Source organism: Fringilla coelebs (assembly GCF_963513975.1).
Source record: "Fringilla coelebs genome assembly, chromosome: 4".
Lineage (NCBI taxonomy): Eukaryota > Metazoa > Chordata > Aves > Passeriformes > Fringillidae > Fringilla > Fringilla coelebs.
The window spans coordinates 42,616,765-42,642,548 of record NC_140032.1 but is presented as its reverse complement, the minus strand read 5'-3'; the positions used below and the strand labels follow the sequence as shown (position 1 = coordinate 42,642,548).

Below are 25,784 nucleotides of genomic sequence, written 5' to 3'. Positions count from 1 at the left end.
GACGGGACAGCGGGGAGTCATGCCCTGGCCTCGTCTGCCTGGCGATAGTGGTGGGTTCGGGTCCTTGCCGTGCCGTGGGGAAAGGCGGAGGCAGCGCGATGAGGGATGAAGCGGTGTGGAGAAAGTGCGAGTCCGCGGGCGTAGCGTGGAGATTCCGGGGGGGGGGTGTGTGGGGTGTGTGTGTGTATATTGAGTTTATTGAGTTTATTGTCTTCCCTTACTGTCCCACATGCAGCCATGCCTCCTCGCGTCCGTGGCGTTTGTGCCCGTGGCGTTTGTGCCCGGGGCGTGCCCGAGGTTGGCTTGCTTCTGCATGGGCCTCTTGCAGCTCCTCAGGGCCGCTTCGCCCCTTCGAGCTGCCGCGGTGCTGCCCTTGCAGATAACGACGACAAAGGGAGAATCAGTTTGCCTCTCCCTCGCTCCAGCTTCGTTGTCGTCTCCATACCATGTTAGGCCTGAAGCTGCCGAAAGATTTCCTAATTATGGAATCACTGTGCAGCTTGTAGGTTGTGAAACACAGTAAATGTAATTCGCTTGCTGAAAGGAGATGGGATACCATTTCTAGCAGGTGGGAGCCATGCTGTTTTTGCTTGTGCGGGATTTTTTTTTTCTTTTTTTTTTTGTGCTCTGCCTTGCTGCTTTGTGGAATCTCCTTTTGATAAAGCCTGGAGTTTTGTTAAAAATTTGGCCTTTTTAGTGCCCCGTGACAGATACAATTTAAACTTCTTGAGAGTGGCTGCCTGCATGGATTCCTGCTCTAAAGTGAATACTGGCTTGATGAAAAGACTAAAAAATATATCCCCACCAAAAGTCTATTTTTCCTAGGGTGGGAAAAATAACTGTTAACACCATTCTAATTGAAGGATTTGTGGGGTCTATCATGTGAAGGCTGTTGTGAAAAAAAATGCACTTAGAAATGGCATTGATACAAAGCACATTTGAAATTATAAAGCTGGGGCAGGAGTGGGGGAATAAGCTGCACCCCATCTCTCAATAGTAATATCATTGCATAATATCCATAAATGTAGTACGGGAACAGGCCATAAATTTGGTCTACAATATATTTAAAAACCTCAGTTTTGTTGAGCAAATAGTAGTGGGTTGCCAAGAAATGTTTGTGTGAGCTTTAAGCTGTTTTTAAATGTTTTTCTTATAAAAAGTAAACTGCTGATGTCTCAGGACATCTTTTGGAGCCTGAGCCCGAAGATGAAGAAAGCTGAAAGTGTCAGGGGCACTGAAGAACAAACAGTGGTACCTTTATTTTTCTGGTGATGATTTTTTTGGGCAGCATTTCTCCAGAAGTGGCATAGCACTTGGAAATGGCATTTGGACAAGGGATTGAAGTGATGAAAAAGGTTGCTTGCCTAAGCAGACCTTAGGGCAGATAATTTTGGGAAAAGAATAAGTAAATTGCAGAAGTTAAAAGAGGCAATGAAAGAAACATCTGACTTGAGATTTTTTTATTGGCTTGACTAGTAAAATTGGTAATTGCCCAAGTGGTGTGATGTTTTTCATCAGCTGGGTGACAGAAACCTAAAGCTGTTGGCTGAGATCGTGTATAACTAGAGAAATAGGAGATAGGGCTGCAGCAACCATATCCATAAGGTTTAGTTTTTGAAATTGTGAAAATGGATAAAGCCATGAAAATAGGGATCTCAGAGGTGGGATTATTTCAAACCTTTAATTTTGCCAGACTGTTCTGCCTAATTTTATTTTATATTGGTATTAATAAAATTATTTATGTACATGGGTTTTTCGACTTCTTTATAGTGACTGGGCATGGACTTGAGGTGTTCCTCCAGTGTTTTAATACTAAAATACAATTTTGAAATAGTTGGCATTCTTATATAATGAAGTAATAAGAAAATGGAACTTGTTACATGGAGTAGCTTTTTGGTCCCTTACATAACTGTGATGACATGGTTTATGAAAGAATTCATGCTTCCACTTGAAGGGCAGCATTCTTAAAAATAGCTGTGCTACTTATGTTGTGCTGTGATAGCACTTAAGAGAGTTTGAGTATAGATCATTTAATAATCTATTACATTACATATTTCTGTAGCTGGGTAAAGTTCCAGATTATCCCAGCTACAGAACAGTGGTCTGAAAGCAAGTACACAGGTCATAGTGGCTGTGTGTAGGATTGAAGCTTCATGCTAAACAAAGTTGCAGTAAATAGGCAAGTATAGCCTGAGGGGTTTTTTGGTATTTTGGTAGCTTCTGTATGCACGTAACAATTTAGAATTTGCTGAATTGGAATATTTGTGATATTCTGTTGAAGCTGTTGCAGATATGCATGAGGAGAATAAAGCTGCAGCAAATGGATGCGGCAAGATCCGAAGTGGTGCTCAAAATGGGGCAGCTTTACTTGCCCTGATGGAGAAGACTGGATACAGCATGGTTCAGCAAAATGGGCAGAGAAAATTTGGTGGTCCACCACCAGGTAAGCATTTCTTTTGAGACTGAAAACTCATGTTGTGTATCTTGACAGTGACCAGTAAGAGAAGCTTAAGGGAACAGTCTAAGAAACATGACACATATGGGGAGAGTCCTGATGTGTTTTACAGTTTCCAGCAGTTTAAGATCTCTTGAGCTAGACTGTGTGGAACATTTGCTTTTGGTGGACTTAAAAATCACACCTTTAAAACTACCTGAAATTGATAGGTAGCACAACAGATGTGGAGTTCACAAAGCCAAGTGTGTTCCATATGACTGAGAACATGCTTCAAAACATTTAGGGACACAGAAGGGAAAAACAAGTTGGTGACAGAGGCCTAACCTACTTAGTGTCTTCTCTTACATCTTACCACTTGCATTGGCCAAAGCTTTTTTTTTTTTTTTTTTGAAGTTTTGTTCTCTGAGAGAGCACCATTGAAGATGAACTCATTTTGTTTCAGAGAAGAAGGAAAATTTGTTGTGCTGCTCTTCAGTTCATTCTCACTTGTGACCTGTGATCCCATGTCTTTATAAGTTATGCTCACAAGCATGAACTTTATTTACTTATTGCTGTGTGGAGTTTAGGTTAGAGCTGCATAAAAATTATTTCTCTGGAAGTTTTTCTGTTTTATATTTTGTCTGTACTTTTACTAAGCCTATATAAAATAGCAGAAGGAAGCCCTGTGAAGCTCTTTTGAAAATGGCACTGGAGAAAGTGATGTCCTGCAGTTCTAACTTCAGCCTGTTCTTAAATTATTATACATCTTTTACTTAATAATGTCTTTTAATTAAAACATTAGATGGTATTGAGTGTTTGTTTAGAAAAGTTAATTTTATTAATATTTTTTGAAACTAGATGGGTTTGACCAGGTATCTCTTCCGTCAGTCTGTTTATTGACATTAGGTACATATAATTTCTTCAAATCTTCATATATTTTCGTAGGACATTGAAAATGCATTTTTTTTTTAGGTTGGCAGTTACTCTGAGTTACTATAAATGGCTGTAGGCCAGGTGAGGCTTAAATGTTTGAGATTAGGAAATTACAGTATCTTCATAAATGAAGGGTTTCACTATGAATTTTCCTTGTTTAAGATGTGATTTCTATAAGCTTGTGTTGCTGTCAAAGGATAATATTACTGTCAGCTCTGTTCTCAGCAGTGGCTGAGAATTGCCCTAAAAATTTACAGGTTTTTACCTGCCACAGTTCTTGTTTAGTGCATGCACTTGTGAAAAATGTATCTGTACAGTTTTTTTTTAAAAAAAAAGCTGAAAGTGAATTTTCATGGTTTTATGTCTGCTCCCATCTAAGCAGTGGACCCGGTGATGTCACTAGGTGTGTGAGTCATTAGAATTATGTGGAAGTTTAAGATGACATGGACACTAACAGTAGGAGGATTATGACTAATGTTGATTGAACTGCTGCAAAAATAGGAGTCCCATTTTCTGTCGTCCAATGATGAATCAAGTACCTGGTCAAGGAAGCTCTGTCAGCTACTTGTGGAATGCTTTTGACTAACTTTCCATGTGTGCTCTGCTAAGTACATGTCCCTCATTGGCACATGTGGCACAGGCCAGTTTCCTTTAAATCAGGAGTCAGAGGCTAATTCCAGTTGGCAGTATTGTGCTGTACTGCTGGGTCAGTATGCAGCTTTAAAATTAGAAAGGGGGATTTTTGTGTGGTAAGTGGATTTTGCTTATTGAGAAGCATCAGTCAGTTACTGGGCTGAGAAGGATGGTAAAAGTTTATCTTGTTAATAAATAAATAAAGATTGGTTTTTAATTTCATTACTCCTACACATTTTTTTTCCCTCTACTGAGGTGTGCAGTTGCCTTTGTCTTTGGAGCTCCTGAATGGTGTACAGTTGGTTTTTTGTTTTAATGTGGGAAGGGACTGGCACAATGTGAGTGATGGCAGTACTAGCCTGAAAATGGTGTTAGCTGCCATGTCCAGTCAGACCTCAGCTGAAGTGGTCAGAGATTTTTATAAAGGTGAAAATGACAAAAAAGTGGAATGCTGTGCAGAATAGAGCCAAGCTTTTTCCTAGATAAGTCATGGCGGTGTGATTCCAAAATGCATGTCAATTCTGGTGACTTGGTAGCTTCCCTGTGTGCCACGTAGCTCTTTCTGTACAGTTTATAGATGAAAAATGATTTTGTGAGAAGGCAAAAATCTTTCAATTCTTGTTAATTTTTTTGAAAAGTAAATTACAGGCTCTCTGACAATACATTAAGGAAAAGGTGTTAATTACAAAATCATCTGAATATAATTTATTCCGAACCTCAAACTGAAGTCCATTATTTAATTATCTTCTTGTCTTAGCTTGTCGAGAGTAATTATTTTTTCAGCTTGCCTCATTATGCTTTGTCATGTCATACACTAGTATGATTAGTGCATAGAAAAAACTATGCTAATAGTTTTTTCTACCATCTCTGTATTCCTTGTTTTTTCTCCTGTAGAAAACCTTCCTTGTCAAACTTTTAGAAAAAACTTTTAGTCATGATTTAAGTGTCTGCCTTTGAACCTTCTGCCTGAGCTGTTTGTCTAATTCAAAAAAAGAAACAAGGCCAAACAACCTTTTAAAAATTTTTTAAAATTATTTTGGGAAAATGAAGTGCTGTATTTGAAGACCATAACTCCATAATATTAAATGCATAAATACACCTTTACATTATCTGTTGAACAAATCTTTCAGTATATATGGCAGAGATATGAAAGAATGTTTAAATGTCCTTGGCTTAAGGAGAGAGGTATAGATGTTCTGCAGCTTTCAGATGTCAATGAAAGACTGAATTGTTCTGTGGAATTTTTTTTTTGCTTCTTTTTTTCCTATCATCCACTACTGCCTGTGAAAACTATGGTCTGTTTTTAGAGTAAAAGTGTTCCATCTTTCTGGCTTTTGCAGAAAGTTTGGCTCTGTATCCAGCTTTTCTTAGGGAGTCCAATTTTATTGGATAAATGAAGGTGGAAGCAAAATGTTTGGACTTTTTGATTGATGTCAAGGAAGAAAAAAAAAGTACTGCACTGGGACTTTAGTGAAATTTATAAAAATGTAGGGGCAAGAAGTGCAGAGAAACATTTTGTAACTTTAAAGCTTTGTAGTAGAAAATAAAACTGAAGTTCTTACCTAGGTATCTTTCTTAGGTATATCAGTTTTATTAATAACTGAAATAAAATTTTAAGGGGCATAAAATGATTGAAATAGAAACTCTTGGTAAACCTGTCAGTGTTTTTGATAAACAAGTTCAGTGTGTTGTCATATAGATTCCATTGGAAAAAAGCTCAGAAGATGGACTTGAAAGAAATGCATACAGTGGGTTTGTGGCATTGCTTAAAATTTAAACATAAAAGAAATAAGACATAATAGAATGTGCTAGTTTTCTGCTGAGACCAAAAATAAATAACTCCCACATTCAAACTGGATGTGGAGGAAATGTGCATTTGTACTAAGATTGCTGTTGGACAATTTATTTTAAGGTTGGGAAGGTCCTCCACCACCTCGTGGCTGTGAAGTTTTTGTGGGTAAGATTCCTCGTGATATGTATGAAGATGAACTAGTTCCTGTTTTCGAGAGAGCCGGGAAGATCTATGAGCTCAGACTGATGATGGAATTCAGTGGCGAGAACCGAGGCTACGCTTTTGTGATGTACACCACTAAAGAGGAAGCCCAGCTGGCCATCAAGATTCTTAATAATTATGAAATTCGTCCAGGGAAGTTTATTGGTGTCTGTGTAAGCTTGGACAACTGCAGACTGTTCATTGGAGCAATTCCTAAAGATAAGAAGAAAGAAGAAATACTGAATGAAATGAAAAAAGTTACAGAAGGAGTGGTGGATGTCATTGTTTATCCAAATGCCACCGACAAAACTAAAAATCGTGGCTTTGCCTTTGTAGAATATGAATCTCACAGAGCAGCTGCAATGGCTAGAAGACGACTAATCCCAGGTAAAACTGTTTGTAATTAAACTGAGTTTTTATGAAGAGTATCTATTTCCGTATTGTGGGGGGATGAGATGGTGGATCATTTCTGTTTTCCATTCTGTAAGGTGTTTTGAGAGTTAGAAAACTGCAATATTGCCTTTTGGCTAAGGATGATTTTTATTTTTTAGGTTTGTGGGGGTTTTTTTTAACTCCTTTTTTTTTCAAGAAGCTGTAATTTAGGTAGTTCTGACAATTAAAAAATACACATCAGTTTTATGTAATTTAGGTGTTTATGCCAATATGTATTTGCTTGGGCACACATTCAGTTTTCATTTATGTGCAGAAGGCTCTGCACTCAAATTCTCTTAAAAGTGAGATTAGAAAGGATAATGCCTGGAATGTGCCTTGTATTTTCTGTGGGTTGTCACGAGTAATGTTATTTTCATCACTATGAAATACATTAATGTTTCATATTTTAAAAAAAGGTAGGTCTTTAATATTTTACTAGAAAATAATTTTGAAAGAAAAAGTAAATAAATATGCAAAAATATATATAATATGCAAAATATCAAATATATAATAAGTATCACTATAATACTTGTAATAATATGTAATATATTCAACATGTAATTGGTATATTTTATATATATATATCTCTCTGCAAAGTGGAGGTGAAATACCTACAGATCACTGAATAAAAAATAAACCAGTATGATATGCGAAATGATGGGTTGACATGAGTAACAAAGCAGGTTTGGTTTTTGGTTTTTTTCTTTTAATTTGGGTTCTGGCATCTGCTGCAACACAGAGTAAGGGTTGTGCTGAAGCTGTACATTTAGATTACTATTTCCAGGTGTTGCCCATGCTTTTTAAAGTGGTAGTATTATTGAAGAGGCTGTGTTTAGTAGCTTTTTAAATACGTTACTTTTGGTCTCCTTTTGTGTGTCTCTATGTGCCTGTCACAAACTCTTTGTTTTGACAGCTTATGGTGCTTAATGAACCCAAAGGTAACAGAACACTTGTCATTTTTGCAGAGTCTCATTTACTTTAACAATTTCACATAAATTTAGTAGATGTAGGCAAGAAAATCTAGTTTCTAGTGGTATGCATCATGTTTCCTTTTTGTAGAGATAGGTGATAAGAATGATTCTGCTTTCCTTTGCATGTTTCTTATTTATATAATGATTCTTTGCTGTAGGAACATTCCAGCCCTGGGGTCACACTATTCAAGTAGACTGGGCAGATCCTGAGAAAGTAGTTGATGAAGAAACTATGCAGAGAGTCAAAGTATTGTATGTGAGAAATTTAATGATATCTACTACAGAGGACAAAATCAAAGCTGAATTCAACAAATTCAAGCCAGGAGTAGTTGAACGTGTGAAGAAGTTGAGGGACTATGCTTTTGTTCATTTCTTCCACCGTGAAGATGCAGTTGCTGCTATGTCTATAATGAACGGAAAGTGCATTGATGGAGCCAGCATTGAGGTAACACTGGCAAAGCCAGTTAACAAAGAAAGTTCTTGGAAGCAACATTTTAATGGTCAGATAAGTCCCAGTTCTGAAAACCTCTTAGGGTTTCCTAACAAAGAAGATGGTACTCAAAAATCCTTGGGGAAACCAGCAAGTCTTTCAGTTCGTCTGAATGGTCAGCACAGTCCAAGCCCTCCTGAAGTTGAAAGAAGTACATATCCCATTTTTCCAGGAATAAAGCTTACTCCAATTAGCATGTATTCTTTAAAGCTGAGTCACTTCAGTTCTGCAGTAATGCATCTGGATTATTTTTGCCATAAAAATAGCTGGGCACCACCAGAATACTGCTTGTATTCAACCACAAGTCAGGATGGGAAAATACTCTTGGTGTACAAGGTGCTTATTTCTAGTATTGCAGATGATTCCCAGAGTTATTTCATGCCAGAGAAACTCTGTACAACAGTAGAAGATGCAAAGGAATTGGCAGCACAGTTCACACTTTTACATCTAGGTAAGTATAAATATTTTTGATTATATATGAAGAACTGGAGCTAGAAAAGTTACTTTTAAATGGTTCTTGGTATACATATCTTGGTGCACACGTGTGTTTTGTATAAAGTAGTCTGCAGAAGACTTGGTTCTTGTGTCAATTGAGTCTGGACCATTAGATGAAAGCACTGAGAAAACACTGTAAGTATCTAAACAGTCCAATGCCTGGGTAATTTTTGCTTACATTTATCTACTGGAATAATGTATAAGGAAGAATTAGATGACATGTAAGTAACTTAGGTTTAAGGTCATCTGTGAGATGATTACAGTGCTGAAAAATTATTTGAAAGTCTGTGTTCTACCATCTTCATTTATATATGTTGCATTTTTTAAAAATCAGAATGCAACTACTAGAAGAGGAAAGCTTTCCTATTATAAAATTGGGGGGGGGGGGTTATTTTTTTTTCTTTGGTTGGGGTTTTTCCCTCACCTGTTCTGTATTTGGTGAATTGGAAAAGTGATTGCAGTACACTATTAAAATAGTGTTACCATTCTTCTCTTCCTAATACTGCTACTTAGCCCTTGTTGTTGTACTTAGCTCTTGAGTTGTATGTAGGCTGTGGTGAGGTTTCTCCTTTGGATGAGTTCATAGCGGATTTATTTTAGGCTTGACTGTGATGCCTTTTGTTTGCAATGCATGACTAAAATGTAAACAAGCTTTTTCTTGTTGCTGACATTCTTTCTTCTCCTTGGGTTTGGATTTGGCATGGCCAAAAGGTCTTAGAGGAAAAAGAACCTCTGAAGTGCAAAGCCTTATACATTGTGTCCACTTCAGCAGTGGTGTGCTTGGTTTACATTAGTGGGATGCCTCTGGAAGGTGATGCTTTCAGATGGCCAAAGTGATTTTGAATAATAAATGGCTGTGTCTGGTTTTGTACACACAGCATTTCACTAATTGAGTGTCTGCTTCCATGTTTTTCTAGCTAGGAAAATTAGGGCCACACCTTTATGACCCATGTAATCGTAAACACAAAGATTAAAAGGGTACTAAACTCAAAATAATGGTGTGAGGCTCTCCTTAAAAGAAGAATAAATACAATTGCAGGTTTTGTGCTTGACCATATGTACCTGCCCAGTTTGCTTCTTTCATTACCTAAAGTTTTGTTCTCTCCTGTACTTCTCTGGAAAAGAATCAAGGGAACAATTAAAGTTAGATTAAGAGCGATTATTCACAGCTGTGGGCAAATCCTGAATGCAGTCTATTTCAAAAAAAATGAAGAAAGTATGTGTGGAGATTTTTATCTCCTCAGTTATAATTACAAATGCTGTAGGGAAAATGTTTTAAAGTGGATTTAAATTAATAATATTCTAAAGCTTTTTAGCACTTGATTGTGCCATACAATCACAGTTAATGTGAATTGGTATTTAGCAGAGTTCCCAAATACCAGGTTTGCTTTTTACAGCTGTCTACTAATGGCCTAGTGCTGGTAATGCTGTCTTGTTATCTTTGAATAACACTTTTTTTTTTTCTTTTGATGGCCTCTGTGCATTCTGGTTTGTGAGGATTTGGGCCTGCAAAGAGCATACAGAGCCCTGACTTGAAGCAAACGTACAAGGCTGACTTTTGAAAGATACACATCTTTCTTATTCGTTAAAAACCCCCATTTTGATGTTGGCATTGTTGTGATGCTGAAACATAGCCTTAGGGAGTGTAAAAGTACAATTTATTTCCCCTATCTAATCTAAAGAAGTTGTTTCTGTTCCAGTTCAATATATATTCTATGTTGAAAGAAATATCTGCCGGTAAGGACGATTTGCTAGATGTGACAGAGTCCTTCCTTCTCATGGAAGTGTTGAATGATGCTGATGCTGCTGATGGATGTATGGGTTGTGGTTTTTCTTTGGGGTTTGGGGGTTTTGTCTGGGGTTGTGTTTATGATAACTAGCAGTGATTTGAGAAAAGTCTGAGTGTGTTTCTTGGAAGCAACTTCCTATAAACATGAGTGTACAAAGATGACATAGGGACTGATTCTTTCTGGTAAGTAACTTCTCTTACAGGAACTTAATTTTTTGGCCACTTAATTTTTGACAATGTGTACAGGTTGGGTTTTGCTGTTATTTTTCTTTTTAAAACATATAGCTGTTCTGAGGTAAGTAAATGAGAAAGGGCTGCTTTGATTAAAAATCTCAAGGCATTCTGGCTTTTTTTTTCTTTTGTGGTATGTATTTCTGTATTTCCTTTCATGCGTTACAGAGTACTTGGTTTTTACAGTAGTTATACAGTAGTGGTACACAGCAGTCCTGAGCAGATAGCAGTACAACAACTAACCACTTGGTGTCACCTGAGTATTTTGAAAATGATGGTTTTTAGAAAACACAGAAAACTATGCTGTCAGGGAAAGATTAATAAGTTATATTTTAATGTTACTAGATAAATCACCAACACATCAGGGGAGTGAAAACACTCAGTCTTGGCTAAATGTGTGAAAATCATCTGTCTGGCTGTCCATTTATGAGAAAGGGAGCAGAGCTACATGTTGAAATTTCAGAAGGTGAATGTAGTCAGGGGGAGAAGTGGGGAGATAGGGAAAGGAATAGGGAAACACCTGAATGTCCTGTAGAAAATTAATACTTCTACCTATTTCTAGTCCTTAAGATAACACTCTCTATAGCAAAGGCTGAGTCTTGGGAAATTCCCTACCAAGTTTGACTTAAGGGTGATGGGGAAAAATGAGCGAAGTTTCAGCCAGGTTTTAAATGGGTATTCCACTATGGGGTGTGCTTTGCACTTTCACATGCGCTATTTCATGCTACATCTCCCTGAAACAGAACTTATGAAATTATTTTTCTAGGTAGAAGAGAATATTTTAAAGTATTTATAAGAAAAATAAACTGATAAATCTTCAAGGAAAAGCCTTTTAATAAGTAACTATAGCACATAAATAATAGTTTCCTTCCAGTTCCCCTCATATAAGTTTTATAGGAAATGATACTTAAATAGGTGGAACAGGCATTGTATCATACTACTATGAATTCACTTGTTTAAACATATTAAATACTGCATGCAGTAGAAATTTACAAGTCATGGATAAAATTTTTATAAGCTAGTTCAAGAGTCTGTATTTAGCATCTGTATCTCAGAACAAATGGATCTCAGATTGCTCTTCTAGATTTTGGACATCAAGCCTAAAGGTCAAGTGAGATGGTTTTCATGTTTTGTTGTAGGAATTTTCTTTACTTAAACATTGCCTTGGTTTGCTTTATCAAAGTTAATTATATTGCTCTTGGAACAATCAACAGCCACAAATTGTAGGATGTTTGAAAAAAAATACAGGAGTTGCTGGCTTTGTTTAGCAAATACAGATGATAAGTGGTAGTTCGTGGTTTGGAGGTTTTTAGTGATCTTTAGAAAGGCTCAGGATGTATTATAAGAAGTTTTTTAACAGTATGAATTGAGAAGTCTGAAATAAATATCAGATGACTTACACATAATGGTTTTTCTTACAGCCCCCGAGCAAGCATATATAACATTGCTGTCCCTGAATGCAGCATGGTGGGATAGTAAAGGTGAGTAAGCCTCTCAGGATTGTTCATTGTGGCTTTTCCCTCTCTGAGAGACATTGTCTTAGCTGCACTGTTTGTTAGAGAAGTTGTACTTTCCTCACAGAAACAGCTCTTGTGGCTTGTAGAGATTCTCTGTTGCTTTTTTCAAAGGAGACCATATCTCTACTGCCCTCTACCTGATGATGAATCACACAGTCTGATGTTCTTGTTGGTTGTGCGGCCCAAAGATGGTTATGGTTTTTATTTCTAAAATGACTCCTGAGTTATTTTTTCAGTCATTTCTTAATTATTTGCCTTTCCAGCTTGGGTTTAAATTTATGTACAGAAGTGGTACATAAGTTTATGTACAAAAGTGGTGCACAGTTTCATGTAAAAGAGACTATTGTCTCCTTTGTCTTTTTTTTTTGAACATGCTATTGTGGATGAATTTAAGTGTGTATATCTGTCACTTCTGAGACCTCCCCCTTTTTTTTTGGGGTGGCGTGAGAATGGTTTTTAAAAGCTTACAAGGCAGTTTGAAAATGGCATTAAATCTGTGTTAACTTTACTGCTGGAAGCTTCTAATCCCAGGCACACAGAACATTTCCCGAAGTTCAGTTATTTTTCGGCTGCTGCTAACGGACAGGGAACACAGATTTTGTAAATCTTGGTCTGTGTAAGAGAACTTGGAAAAGAGTAAGTTAGATACAACAATGTTGGACTGACTTTATCTGTGAAATAACTTGTCTGCCTTCAGTAGAGTCAGTCACTTCAAAACAGGATATAATTAACATACTTTCTTCTGCTCCACTGATGATCATACTGAAGTTGGTTTTTGTCTATGCAGAGTACATCAGGAAGAACTTGGTGCTTAGTTGAGTGTAGACTCTGATCTAAAGTGGTAAATATGCAATATGAATGACTGCTGCTATGATATATATAAGGTATGCAGCGAATATAGCTCAGAACAGTAACCTAATCTGCACTTGAGGGTTGTCTGCATTAATATTTTTCATTCAGTGAAGGTGAAACAAAGGGTTATTATTTTGAAGTTTAGTTAAAAGTGTGTGTGTGTATATTTGATGAGAAAATGCATACAGTACCAAAGAATGGGGTCTCTTAAAACTATAAGGCTCTCAGGAAAAAAAACCCTTTGAGCAGTTGACTAACAGTTTCTTAATTATTTTGAGTTAGTGTTAGTGCTGCAGAGGAAAGGGAAGAGCACAGCATTGGTATAAGACTGTGAATGCTTTCATTACACCATTATCCTAACTGTTCAGTCAGTCTTGAAATGGATAATGCAGTATGTTTGCTAAAATCAAAGTATCTTTCCTCCCCCTCTCTTTCCACAGCCAACTGTACACCCTACTTGGTTTGAATATCCCTGAAGAAGAGGAGTTTGGAATTTATTGCTTTGGATCTTGTAATGAAAAGGAAAGGAACACCCCACTGATACATAATTACTGGAAATTCACATTCCATGTTTATTGATGAATAATTCTTCAAAGCGTGTGTATTAAGCATTTCAATTTAAAGATTAGTGAAATTGAATGTTAAATTGTTTTGGTTAGTTTGATTAAATTTGGGTTTTGAAATATAATTTGTTTAAAAGATTTTTATTACCTGTAATAGCCTATACAGCAGTAATTTATATTTAGTGTTGAAACAATTTGCCACAATTCCTATTCTTGTATTTTCGCACAGAATTTTTTCAGCTTCTATTGTATGTAATAAATCTTAAACAAATGTTAAAAAATCCCACCAACAAAACAATGAACACCATTCTAGCAATCATAAACATGCATAATATGAGACTTAAATACCATCAGCAAGTTTGCTTCCGTTTACTTGATGCAAAATTTTATAGGAAGAACATGTCCAATAGAATCTTTGCTTCTGATCTAGCAGTACATCAATGGAAAACTGGTATTTTGAAGGACTTTGCATGAATGTACCATCAGGCTACATTGCTGTAGTCATAACACTGAGGTCCAGTACCTTAGTTAATTCTTGGAGACAAAAACAGGCAAAAAAAAAAAATCTTGACCGATACAGATTACATGTGCTTTTATGTACAGCTCACTAGGTTGTGTTTCCTGTTAGCACCTCCCTGTTGGGACAAATGTGTGCTTTCATATTCGTAAAGGCCTTACTTTTATCCAGGCTGTCCCTTGAAACCAGCACCTGTGCTTGCCTGTGGTAGCCATGTGGAACAGCAGCTTGCTCACTTTCTAATCAGGCCGTGTTCTTCTTAATAAACATTGTTTAGCATTAAACTGAAAATAGTTTTTGATTTTTAAAATCAGATATATGTAATTCATTTTGAGTGAGCCATCTTTATTTTTATTGTGACTATTTGGCATTTCTCAGTCAAGTGCTTTATTTATTGAATGACAAAATAAAACAACCTTTTTTTAACCTTCTTAACAATCTGAAACTAATACTGTAGACCATTCTTATTTTTGGAATTTTATACATAGTTTCAGTTCATTGACAAGGAATGGACCAGGTGGTTAAAATGTCTAAGGGCCTCACCTATGCAAGTATTGTTTATAAGCTGTTGTATCTGAAAATTGTTTGTCAGAAAGGAATATTATGTAGACAGAAAACAATGCAATGGAAAGATTTCAAGTTGAATAATTTTTCTTAAAAGCAATCAACTGTTGTGGTCCACTGTGTATTTTGGTTCAGTGTATTTCATCACCATATTAAATTGTCCTTTTTGCTGTTAATTTAGGTGCAGTTACAGCAGTTTCATTTTATTTGCATTTGATATTAGCTACATAATAATTCTTTTTCATGTTGCAATTTCTAATGTTGAAATAATGTGTTTGACTTCTGTACACGAATTAACATTTATATTAAATTTATGCTGTTCATACTTGGTGTGTAAAAGAAAAATAAATTATTATTTTAGACATGATACTTTCACAAACTTACTTTGCAGAATTCACTTTGCTTTCTGTAATAACAACCTTTGGCCAGAGCTCCAGTGCTTTGCTTGCTTTGCTGAACAAAAGGAATGGTGATTAAGGGGCTGAGTGAACACTTAAAAAAGAAAAGTAATTCTTGGAAAGCAAGTTAGTTGATTACCTTTTATCGCATGTGAAAGTTGTTAAAAGGTCAGGATTTCCTAAAAAACTCATGAGGAGAGGCAACAGGGAACTTGTTTAATCCGTGTTTAAACCAGGCAGTTCCTAAGGCCAAGACAAAAATCAGTTTGAAGTAGAATGATACAGTAAAAGGCTGATAAGACACAGGGTTGGTAATTTAAAAGTATTTTCCTGGCAGCCTGAGAATTCTAGTCTATAGACGGCTGAAATAAGCTTCATTTAATATTTCAAGTGTCTTGATGAAGACTTAGGTTTTTGCATTTCTGATGAAAATCTGGACCCAGCAAACTGAGGTAAAATAAGTTTTGTTAGCTAATTAAGGGAGCTGTGGATCAAGGTGCACAAAGATTGCATAATATTAGAGTGAATACCAGAAGAAGAGATGCAAACAAAAGTATCTCCTCAGTGAACAAAAGGAGGTAGAAAGCCTGGGGATTGCATTTTTCAGGTGCATAACATCCTTCTTGATCAGATTTCCAGCTGAGGCAAAAAAACCCCAGTTTTGCTACAAACTAGCAAATCCCATTATTATTAACATGACCATTTATCTTGGCAACTATTTTTAATACTGCCAACATTTGTGACAGTACTAAACCATTATCAAGCATTTGAGTGTAATGAGTACTAGGTTGATGCAGCCAAATACAACCCTCAGGCAGAATTTGTCTTTGTTCTACAGCTAAGAACAGTGGTGTAAGGAATGAGCAGCTGAAGCAGCAGTAGCACACAGTTGCTGTAATTCAGGCTTTTTGAAGTTTATATAGAACACATCATTAGAAATCTCTAATCAGTGTGCAAAATTGCAAACATATTTTTCATGCTTATAAAAATCTCACTGGAGCTTATTAACCTTTGAAAAATAAACCACCATGTATTTCTTCTAAAAAGGTTGTGACAGAACACAGTGTTGCCTTTTTTTTTTAACATACTTTTGTATAATGTAAAAAGTAAATTTGTGTATGACCCTGTTCTGTAACTGGTGTAGAAACTAAAAGCCCCTCTGAAAGTAGAGGTCATTGACTTTGCTGAAGCAAAATTCTGTTACTTTGAGCTACATCCACTGCATCAAAACCTTGCCCTAAATAAGAAAAGGAGGTCATTATTACAATTACCATTTTCATCTATTTGCCTTTTTTTTTCTCCTCCCTCTAATATTATTACTACATTGTTTGGGATGGGGGAACTAAAGTTAGTGTCCCATATAACAATGAACAAGAGTTAGTAAATTAATGGAAATTAAAAAATATTAAATATGAAACAGCATTAAAGAGCAAGTCTCCTGGAAGATACTGGGTTAATGCACACTTTTGAGGTAAAAGCAATCCCCAAGAAGTCAGTTCTAAGTCCACTCAACAAATTTCTTGACAGCAGTTGGCATGTATAACAAACAATGATCCGTTTATCATCTCTCCACACTGTTTAGTGTCCAACTTGGACCAGAAGAAAGAAAGCAGGTAATGATCCATCAGTCCTAAATACAGCTTTCCTGCATTTAGAGCCTGGACAGGCTCCAAAAAGCCAGGCAAAGGGAAGGCTAAAAGCAGTCTTTGAGAGCTTCTTACTCTGCCAGCCACTTGTTCACCATACTAACAAGGAGCCCCCATGGCTAGAAATTGTTCCAAGCTGTGGAACGATTAGCCATAGCTGTTTAGCTATGGCTAAACTTTGAGACAGAAGAAGTAAAATGGCTTAATCAAAGACTGCATCAGTAACCCTTAGCCTCCTGAGAAGCCAGGCCCATGCTGCCATGAAAGAAGTGCTCAAGCTGCCAGGATGGCATCTGCTATCAGGAATGACCCAGACGGGACAGGCCTTTTCCAAAAACATGGGTGCTGCACAACTACCATGGAGAAGCATTTAACAATGCAACTGTCAAACAAGGTCGAACTTACAGAATTCTAGAATGTGAATAGCTGCTCATGGGAATGGAAAAAAAATCTTAGGTACTGCTTGAAGGTGGGTGAAATTTCAAGAATTACAAAAACACAAATATCTTCTATAAGATCCCACTTCAGGCTTTGAGCATTTTTTCCTACACTGCCAGAGGCTGTGGCTGCTATCAGCTTAAAGCTTCCTGCAGAGGGAAGTATTTACTAGTATATGAAAACAAAATTCATGCAAATACTGGTCCCTGCAGTGGCCAGGCCTTGCTCTGCTTTACAGATTTGACAGCAAGGGAGGAGAAGAAAAATTCTTCCCATTTCCCAATACCTTTTCACAGGTATTATTATTTGCAGCACATTCCTAGGAAAGATGAGTAGGAGGGTGCATTCAGACGCTCTGTTATTCGTAGGTACCTAATTTAACATTGGCAACTTCAGCATAATTAAGGAAGAATAGCATCTCTTGGGAAAGTGTATCTGGGCTGACGGCAGGAAGCTACCATAATCAATCTTCCAGAAATTAAATAGTTCTGACTGAGGAGGAGATGCTTCAGAAACCTCAATAGCGAAGAAGAGGCTTGGGTGCAAGAAAAAGAGCAGGATGACAACAGATTTCGAGGACCATACAAAAAGGTCTAAGGGCCAAATTCCAGGTACCTCTTGAAGAAAATGGAAGTTCATATTCTTCATGGAATCCAAAATATTTGGTTTTTAATGTGCTGTTTTTATGACAGAGATAGAGGTAGGTCAGAAAATGTTTAACAGCGGGTTTGTAGCACTAGCTTTGTGAGGAGGGGTGGTGAGCAGCTTTTAAATTAAAGTCTTAGGGTGAAAACAATGATCATAGGAGCACTGATGAAAGGGCTTGTTTTTTTCTTTAAAATAGACAGAAATGTAAAAAAGGTAACCCCCTCATCCTAAAAAAGCTCACTTGGCTATCTAAAGCAATGTTCATGAGAGAAAACTACCTGAGCATTCTTTAAGGCATCATCTATTTTGATGAAACTTTCACTGCATAATTTTCCTCAAAAAATGTGTATGATTTTCAGCTACTGTGAAATCATACTTATTTTATCCATGCATTGTAGTCAAGAATTTAAGCTATGGAAGCAGTAGAGTAAGGCCAGAGGAAACAGTCACATCACCTAGTTTGTCCAGCACTCCAAACACATCATCCCATTTCACATACAGCCTGTGAGCAAGCTCAGTAACAGCCGATGAAAGCACAGCTTCCATAAAGGCATCAAAGTCCACAAGGAGTTGAATATATATAAATTGCAATATAAATTGGATCAGGGTGTCCTAACCTAAACAGGCACAGTACTTTACTGCAAAAATACTTGATTTCTCCAGCATGCAGAGGGTATTTCCCTAGCTCTTGATACCCACTCTGGCTTTGAGCTTAAGAAATTTTCTAAACCACCTCTTAGTACCCATAGCTCTATATACTGGTAATGGCTATCAGCTATATTTTCCTGCTTTTCTTTTCACCACCACATGTGGCACTTAGATAAGTAACTAGTGAATAACTTAATAACAGCATAGGGGGACTCCAGCAATCATGGAGCAGATGGAGTTCGACTTTATTTAACGCTTGTGAACCTGTGCAGCAGAGTTCACAAGCTGATCCTGGTGAGAGCTGGGTGTTAGCAGAGCTTGCTCCCCTGGTTTTGGTTTCTCTCACCTGAAGGAGATACATGGCCTGCAATTTACAGGATCTCAGGGGCTGAGCTGCTGGTGGAAAAACTGGTCTCAGGTTTCTGAGAGGAATAAAGCCAGGTGCTCTCCCTGGAGAGTTCAGGATAAATGTGGATACAGGCATTCAGAGGACTATGTCTGACTGCCTGAGAAAGTCATCTGGACAAATAAGTGTACTAAAAAAATCTAGGAATATTAAATATTTTCATCCTAATGCAGAAGAGGAATTCTTTAAGAGCTCAGATATTGTCATTTGTGGAAACAATTCTTACTTATGCTCTTCTAATGCTAGGGAGTGAGGAGGGTATAGTGCATGCTGTGCAGTTAGGGCAGGCATTTAGTGAACCCTCAAATGCCTCTGTACACAGCTGGCCAATGGGTCAGCACTGCAGTCTTTGGGAAGCTCAGCTTCCAGTTTTCTTCACCTGTATTGCAAACCCTGATAAAATCAAGCAGGCATGGCTGCTTTTAGGGCTGGTGTAAGGCTAGCAGAAGATTTTTGCTGCAATAGAGTGTTTGCTGAATTTTGCTGTCCTACCCTAGAATTCTTTGCCAGAAAAGTATGTTGTTCCATTTCATGCTGAATTTGAGCTTGTTAAATCCATTTCAACTGCTTGATATACCACCATTTTGTAATGAAAAGAAGTCACTTTCCTGTATGAGGTATGATTTCATTTTTTCTAAGCTATTCTTTAAGTTTTCAGGAACCCACTGAGATAGGGAGATGCCAGACAATTCAGGATAGCGAAAGCCTTCAGTAAAGAGGACAACCTAATCACCCCACAAGGTTTTAACAGCTTCATTATTTCATTATCACAAGCTAACCATCAGCAATTTAAAAACCTTTTTTTTTTTTTTTGCCAAACAGAGTGAAAAGGTTTCTTTTTTATGTATTCACATCCTAGTGTACTGTTTGTCAAACAGGAATCAGAAGAGATAGGGGAGACATCTAATCAAAGAAAAACATATGTTCTAGCAGCCTGAGGAGGACAACCAATGTAACTCAAGGAAACTTCATGTCAGTATGGTGTTAAAAATTTAATGAATGAATTTTGGGAAATATTTTTAAAATTCCACTTTAATTAAAGTTTACTCATATTCTTGGGTAGTTTAACAGTTAATTGAGAAAAAATTAATTACTGTTGCATGAGAGGGAATTGCAGAGAATATGAGAAGAGTAGGGATAAAAATCTAGAGTACCACTAGGCATTTTTAATTGCATTACATGGATAACTATTTCATAACTTTTGAAAGCCTGTTGGATTATTAGGATTCATAATGCTAGGATAAAGCAGATGTTTGGCTATAAATGAGAATATCCTACCCAAACAATCTAAGTCAGTGTAGATAAGAATTTGATATATTACAGCTTCTGAAATTGAGCTGTGATCAGCTTTTTCATCATATTGCACGGTTTCTCTTTTTGACCTAATTACCAAGACAGTTCAGCAACTGAATCCCAAACTGCCTTTCTGATCAGCTTTCTCTAAATTCTCCTCTCCTCATTGCTATTTATAATTCTATGGGCCTTTCTTGGCTTTTTTCCCCCTCAGATAGTTTTCTGTGTCATAGATTCATTGACTACTTTGAGTCAGAAGGGACCTTTCAAAGGTCACCTAGTCCTGCCCTGCAATGAGCAGGAACATCTTCAATTAGATCAGGTTGCCCAGCACCCCATCCAGCCTGACCTTGATCCTTAATTACTCTTTCACAACAGGCTTCAGTCTACTACTGTATTTAAGTGAAAACTATTTGATAGTTTTCCCTTGTCAACTGACATTGTTTTTTTTCTTTAAAAAGAAAAGCAAACCCCAGCACAGTCCTCAAGCATATTTATTCTGATTCTTTTACTTAAACCAGTGCCAACGTCTCTTAGTTACACTGTTCCATATCAAAATATTCTCTCTCGTGTTTCCAGACTAATTCAAACAGACTCTGTCCATCTTTAAGAGTGCTTTTGAGATAAGGTACCAGAATATCACTTTGAATATGAATTCTGCATCACTAGCACACGGGCTCCTGCCAGTTCTGCTGTGCCTGCCACTTGTTATGCTTTCTCATATCCTTGAGAGCCTGCAACAGAGTGCTGTTGGAAGCTTACAGTACAAATTTCTGCAAAATATCGGATGTAATCTAGTTCTTCTTATGGTGAGTAATCTTTTACAGATGCTGTTTTACAAACAGAGAGCTTAATGCATCTACAACATCTGTAAGTTTTTGGCAAGTGGAAAAATGGTCCCACGTGATCTTTGCATATATTTTGTATTAGTGTATGTTATAGACAGTTACTGTGGTAGTACAGTGTCTGTAGAATTATTCTGAGTGTGCAAAAACAATTGATTAATCACCTGATTAACTTTCAGTGTTCATTATCTGGCTAGTTCTGGAAGATACAAGGAGTGGATGGAGAAATGTATAAAACTCAGGTCAAAGGCAGCCAAAGTCTCTACTGAAAATGAATGGGGGGATTGCAAGAAGTTAGAATCAAGGTACAGAGGAAGTATATGAAAGTTCACCATTAAACTGGTCTCCAAGTGGCAGGGGTGTATTGGGTAAAAATCCCCAAAGTGAAGAACAGCTTTCTGAAATGAGATTTCAAGCAGAAAGACACAGACCATGCAAGTCCAGTTCACTGCTAACAGTCCCAGGCTGCATTCCTTAATCCAGGACACAACCTGAACGTTTTGGAAAACTGGGTAACTGCTCTCACTAAAAAGCTCTTGCTGCACAACAGAAATCCCTTCTCCAGAGAACCAACTTGATGAAGGACTGTCAGGCTTGTAAGAATTTGTAATAGAAAGAAATTGCCATTTAGTTTTATATTCTGAACTTTACTCCTGGTAAATCAGCCTCTAAGTGATAGTCAGTTGAAATTTTCCAAAAGCAGATGCAGGGCTAGGAGAGTAGGGCAAGATCTTTCCTGGTTGTGGAAGAGGGAAAGCTTAGTGGTGATTTCCTTTCCTTCATTGCAGACTTCCCTTCAATCCTAGAGAGCTTCACCTGCCTGAGCTGTCCCCAGCACAGTGTAAATGCCTCTGCTGGTCTCTTGCTCAGCCCTGGTGAGAGCAGCAATGCTCTCTATCTCCGAGCTGTTTCACATCCATTCCTGCATTATATCCAGTTAGTCAGAGCTGGATTTTATTTCTAATGTACAAATTGAGAATTCAATACACATTAAAACATGCTTGGTTTTGCCTCTGCATTTTCATTCTTTTTTAGCTTCCAGCCTTCTTGGACATGCCTGGTGCTTCCTGATGCCCAGAGGCATTGGACTACCCAGATCTGGTTAGGCACAGTCTGTGATGCACCATGGAATTCAGAAAGAGGTTTCAAGTATCTGACTGCAGGAAAGACAGGGTGTCAAGGAGCTGGGATAATTCCAGATCCCCTGCTGAAAGAGATAAAAGAGGGCCAGCAAAGCCCTTGCCAGCCCTCAAGGTAGACCAGCCTCTCTAATTGTTCTGCTAGGCAGTGGAAAGCCTAAAGGGTTACAAACAAGCAAGATTTAAAGCAAGCCAGAAGTAAATAGTTGGTACGTTTATTTGTAACACACATCTAAAATCCTGTCTTAAATGGGAAAATAATGGCATTATTAGGGCTACAAAATGTTCTCAACCTGGAAATGTTTCAGTCATCAATGAGAAAAATTTAAGGTTGCAGGACAGACAGTAACATGATGCCTTGGTCTGAAAATATGAAAATGCTACCTCTGAGGAAAAATAATGCAAACCAAAGACATTCATACATAGCTTGGAGAAAAGTGTCAAAGGGGTGGCAGTTCTAGAGGGACTAGAGAAAAGATTTTGAAAGCTAAGCATGAATATTTGCCTAAGCACTAATTTAGTAAGACATAATGTGATAATTCTACAACTATCTTTTCCAGTACATCCACATCAAAACCTTAGAGCACAAAATGAAGATTTTGATTTCTTACATATCCCATCAAAACATGAAAGCCAGTTCTAAAGTCCCATCTGAATCAGGTCCTAAAGTCTTGAGCAATTATCCCATAACATGGGGGAAAAAAACCCAAGAAAACAGGCTTGCTTGTGTGACTTCTGTGTTAGGTTCTTCCAGAAATTTCTACTGTGTGGTTTTTTTTTTTTTGGAACTAGAAGTTTCATACCACATGCTGACTTGTGCTGAAAAAGCACCTCCGACCTCAGCTGGGAAGAATGTGAATGCAAGCCTGAGAGGGGAAAAGCCCAACTTTCAGTTTTTTCAATCAGCATAGCTTTCAAAACCTTGTTACTATTAAACTGAATTTCTGATATGACCGCACTATTCGTATTTTTAAAAATCCTGATGGAAATCATGGGAAAAAGTCAGTAGCTCAAGGTAAGATTTGAAGGTAGCTGAGCTCAGTGGCAGGAGTAATAGCAGCAGTTATGTGAGAGGTGAAACATGGTACCATAATGAATCCTTGTCCCTGCAAGGTACCAGACTGAGAGCAATATGTTACAGCCATTACTCATATCAGCCAATGGTGACAAGATGACAAATGGTAATTTAAATTAGGGAGACAATGAAAGCTCTGATTATTCAATTAACATACAGCTTTATGAAATGAGATGTCTATTTTTTTTTTTATGTTGGCTGCTTTTATCTCCAACTTTGCAATACCTGATACTAAAGTGAAGAATTTGAGAGGCTTTCAAGGAACAGACTCTCGTGTGAATATGACCTTGTTATATTTTTTTTGACAAAGTACTTATCATAATCAAAGACACTCACTGTGATAACATTTCAGAATAGGTTTTCACTGGACAAAGACCCTGTTCTACAAGTAATTCATCAGTTCTAGCAAGTTTTGACTCAGTTTTGAATGCCTATCATTCACTAACCCTAAAGGATGACAAATTCAGTCTCAAGTCTGCCATGGCTTTGTTCATCTGCGATGGACCAGAGCCTGCACACAGTAGAACACCTCCAGAGCCAAAACTCCATGTCAAATGTTTAAAATAACATCTGGGTTTGAAAAATGTGCACACCTAATAAACCTCAGACGTATGCTTACATTTCCGTACCCTGAAATATCCAGGCAAAGGGCAAAGAAATGAGGCTTGGCTTGAAGATTTTTAATAATTTTAAATTTTTTTCTGTTGAAGACAAGTTTACTAGAAAAGGCCAAGGGAAAGAACAGTGCCAGCAATATCCTTGCACAGGTGAAACCCAGGCACAGAGAAGGATGCTGCCCTCCCGAGCAGGGCCTGGGGATGCTGCCATTGCCAGGTCTCCAAGGCAGCTCCATGGAAATACCTGCCTTAGTGGGAGCCCCAGGGACAATAAATATGCAAAACCTCACAATTGCAAAATGAATGCTCAAAAGGTAGGGATTTGGTTAGCTTCCAATTTTAAAAGAAATTAAGACTGCCTTTCAAGGCTCTAAGGCAGCCAGATTCTATCAGTTCTCACTACATTTTGAATAACTCCCCTGGCTTCTCTCCAGCAGGAACAACTTATTACACTGCTGTGGCTTTGAACTGAGGTCTCAACATGCAGGCACAGAAAATGAACTTTAAAAGATTAATGTGAAAAGTAGTAATTCTAACTCTTTGGCTAAGAGATTCATCTGACCAAGAAAACAAAAAAATATCAACCTTCTAAATATCAGACTTAATTGGCCCAGAGAAATGAACTATAATTTTGCAGAAGCCTGGAATGTGAAAAATGAGGCATACCCTGGGTGCTGGGCAGGGCACCATTGTGCTCAAAGTGCCAGCTTGTTCTAGTCAGGGGCAGGAAGCAACTCCCAAGGGATAGCTCTACAGCATCAGCACCATCTCCCGTGTCTCTTGCCCCTCAGATTTCATCAGGAATATTAACTGAAGCCCAAAGGGATTGACTGATAAGTTTTAGCAATTTCAGCCTTTAGATGTAAGTAGTCCTGGCGAGTCGTAGCTCTGTGCCCTTAATATTTACCTCCCACTTCTGCAAGTGTAGGCTGCCATAAATAAGTTACCAAAGACTTATCCAAGCTGTTGTACTCTGAGGGACAAAACCTACCCCTGCCTCTTTTCCCTTCCCCAGTCCTCAGTCTGCTCTCCTCAGGCTTGAAGTTCATCCAGTTGTAGAAGAAGACAGCCATTGCTACAGCATGGAGGAGTTTACTCATGGGATGCAAGCAGCAAGGAAAGAGGAGGAAAGATTGCTTCCTGTGGCAGGATCCATCCTGCACTATTTCTCTACCTCCAGACAATCCCCTCTAACTTGCTAAAGGAATTGGAAAAGATCCTTCCAGCCTGATGGAACCACCCCAGTGGTGACAGCCAAGTTTATTAATGGAAGCACCATGTAGTCGAAGTAGTATTGCTGCTGGGGAGGTGTTTCTTTGATACTGCACTTGGATAATCTCAGATCATATATGCAATTGAAATAGGCTAATAAATGGGTTCAAAAGAGGAGTGAAGACATTATTCTATCACAGGGAAGGATTTCACTAAATTAAACTATATTCCCCACAGGCAACATACATTTCTGACTTATTCAGCCCCCTTCCTTTAGTGGAAAAGGAGTGTAAAAAAGTTCAGCAAGAAAATTGCTGCCATTGACTTCAGTTAGCTGATATTTCAATGTTGAAATTTTAATATTAATATTTTTTGAAGAGGTATTGGGTTAGAAATATGCTCTTTGGTGTTTTTTTGCCCCTGACCAAAAAGGAAAAAAACAACTGTATTAAACTTCCCATGAAAAAAATAAATTAGGAGAAGCCTACTGGAGAGTGTTTAAAAGTAGGGCTATTTTTGTCAGTAGTCACCCTGAGTTCAGAACTAAATAGTAAAACAATAAGTAAAACTATAAACAATATGCATCTTCAGCAATACCTTGTCAAATGCTGGCTACATTAGGAAAGACATTAAATCACAGCCTTTTGATCTGCTGAGGGAGCATCATCAAGCCAGTGTTTACAAGAATGGTAGGTCAAATGCATATTATTTACACATAGAATGCCAACAAGAAGATGGAGGAGCTCACTCATCCCAAATTACCCCAGTATCACTCTGAAGTACTTCTCTTCTGTCAAGTGTCATCCTCAGCAGGATGTAGGCACTGATCCTGCCTACGCAGCACTGCAGGGCGTGACTGAGGAAAATGTGGGTCATGCAAAACAGGATTCAGCCTGTGGGGGAAAGGATTCCACAAAAGCCAGGAGGCCAGCTGCCCTGCTGGGTAGCTGCAGCACGCTGTCTGTGCATGCAGAGGAGAGAGGGAGCTCGGAGGGGAGCTCCTGA

The 25,784-nt window shown here is 37.9% G+C and overlaps 1 protein-coding gene across 1 annotated transcript; it reads left to right on the top strand.

Moving 5' to 3' along the window:
- Positions 1–237: 237 nt before the first annotated feature.
- RBM46 (RNA binding motif protein 46) lies at positions 238–25,784 on the top strand (the record flags this gene model as incomplete). Its single annotated transcript, XM_084204008.1, has 6 exons — positions 238–448; positions 2,282–2,443; positions 5,913–6,380; positions 7,555–8,337; positions 23,661–23,881; positions 25,578–25,784. The coding sequence occupies 6 exons, from the start codon at positions 238–240 to the stop codon at positions 25,782–25,784; spliced, it is 2,052 nt and encodes a 683-aa protein (XP_084060134.1).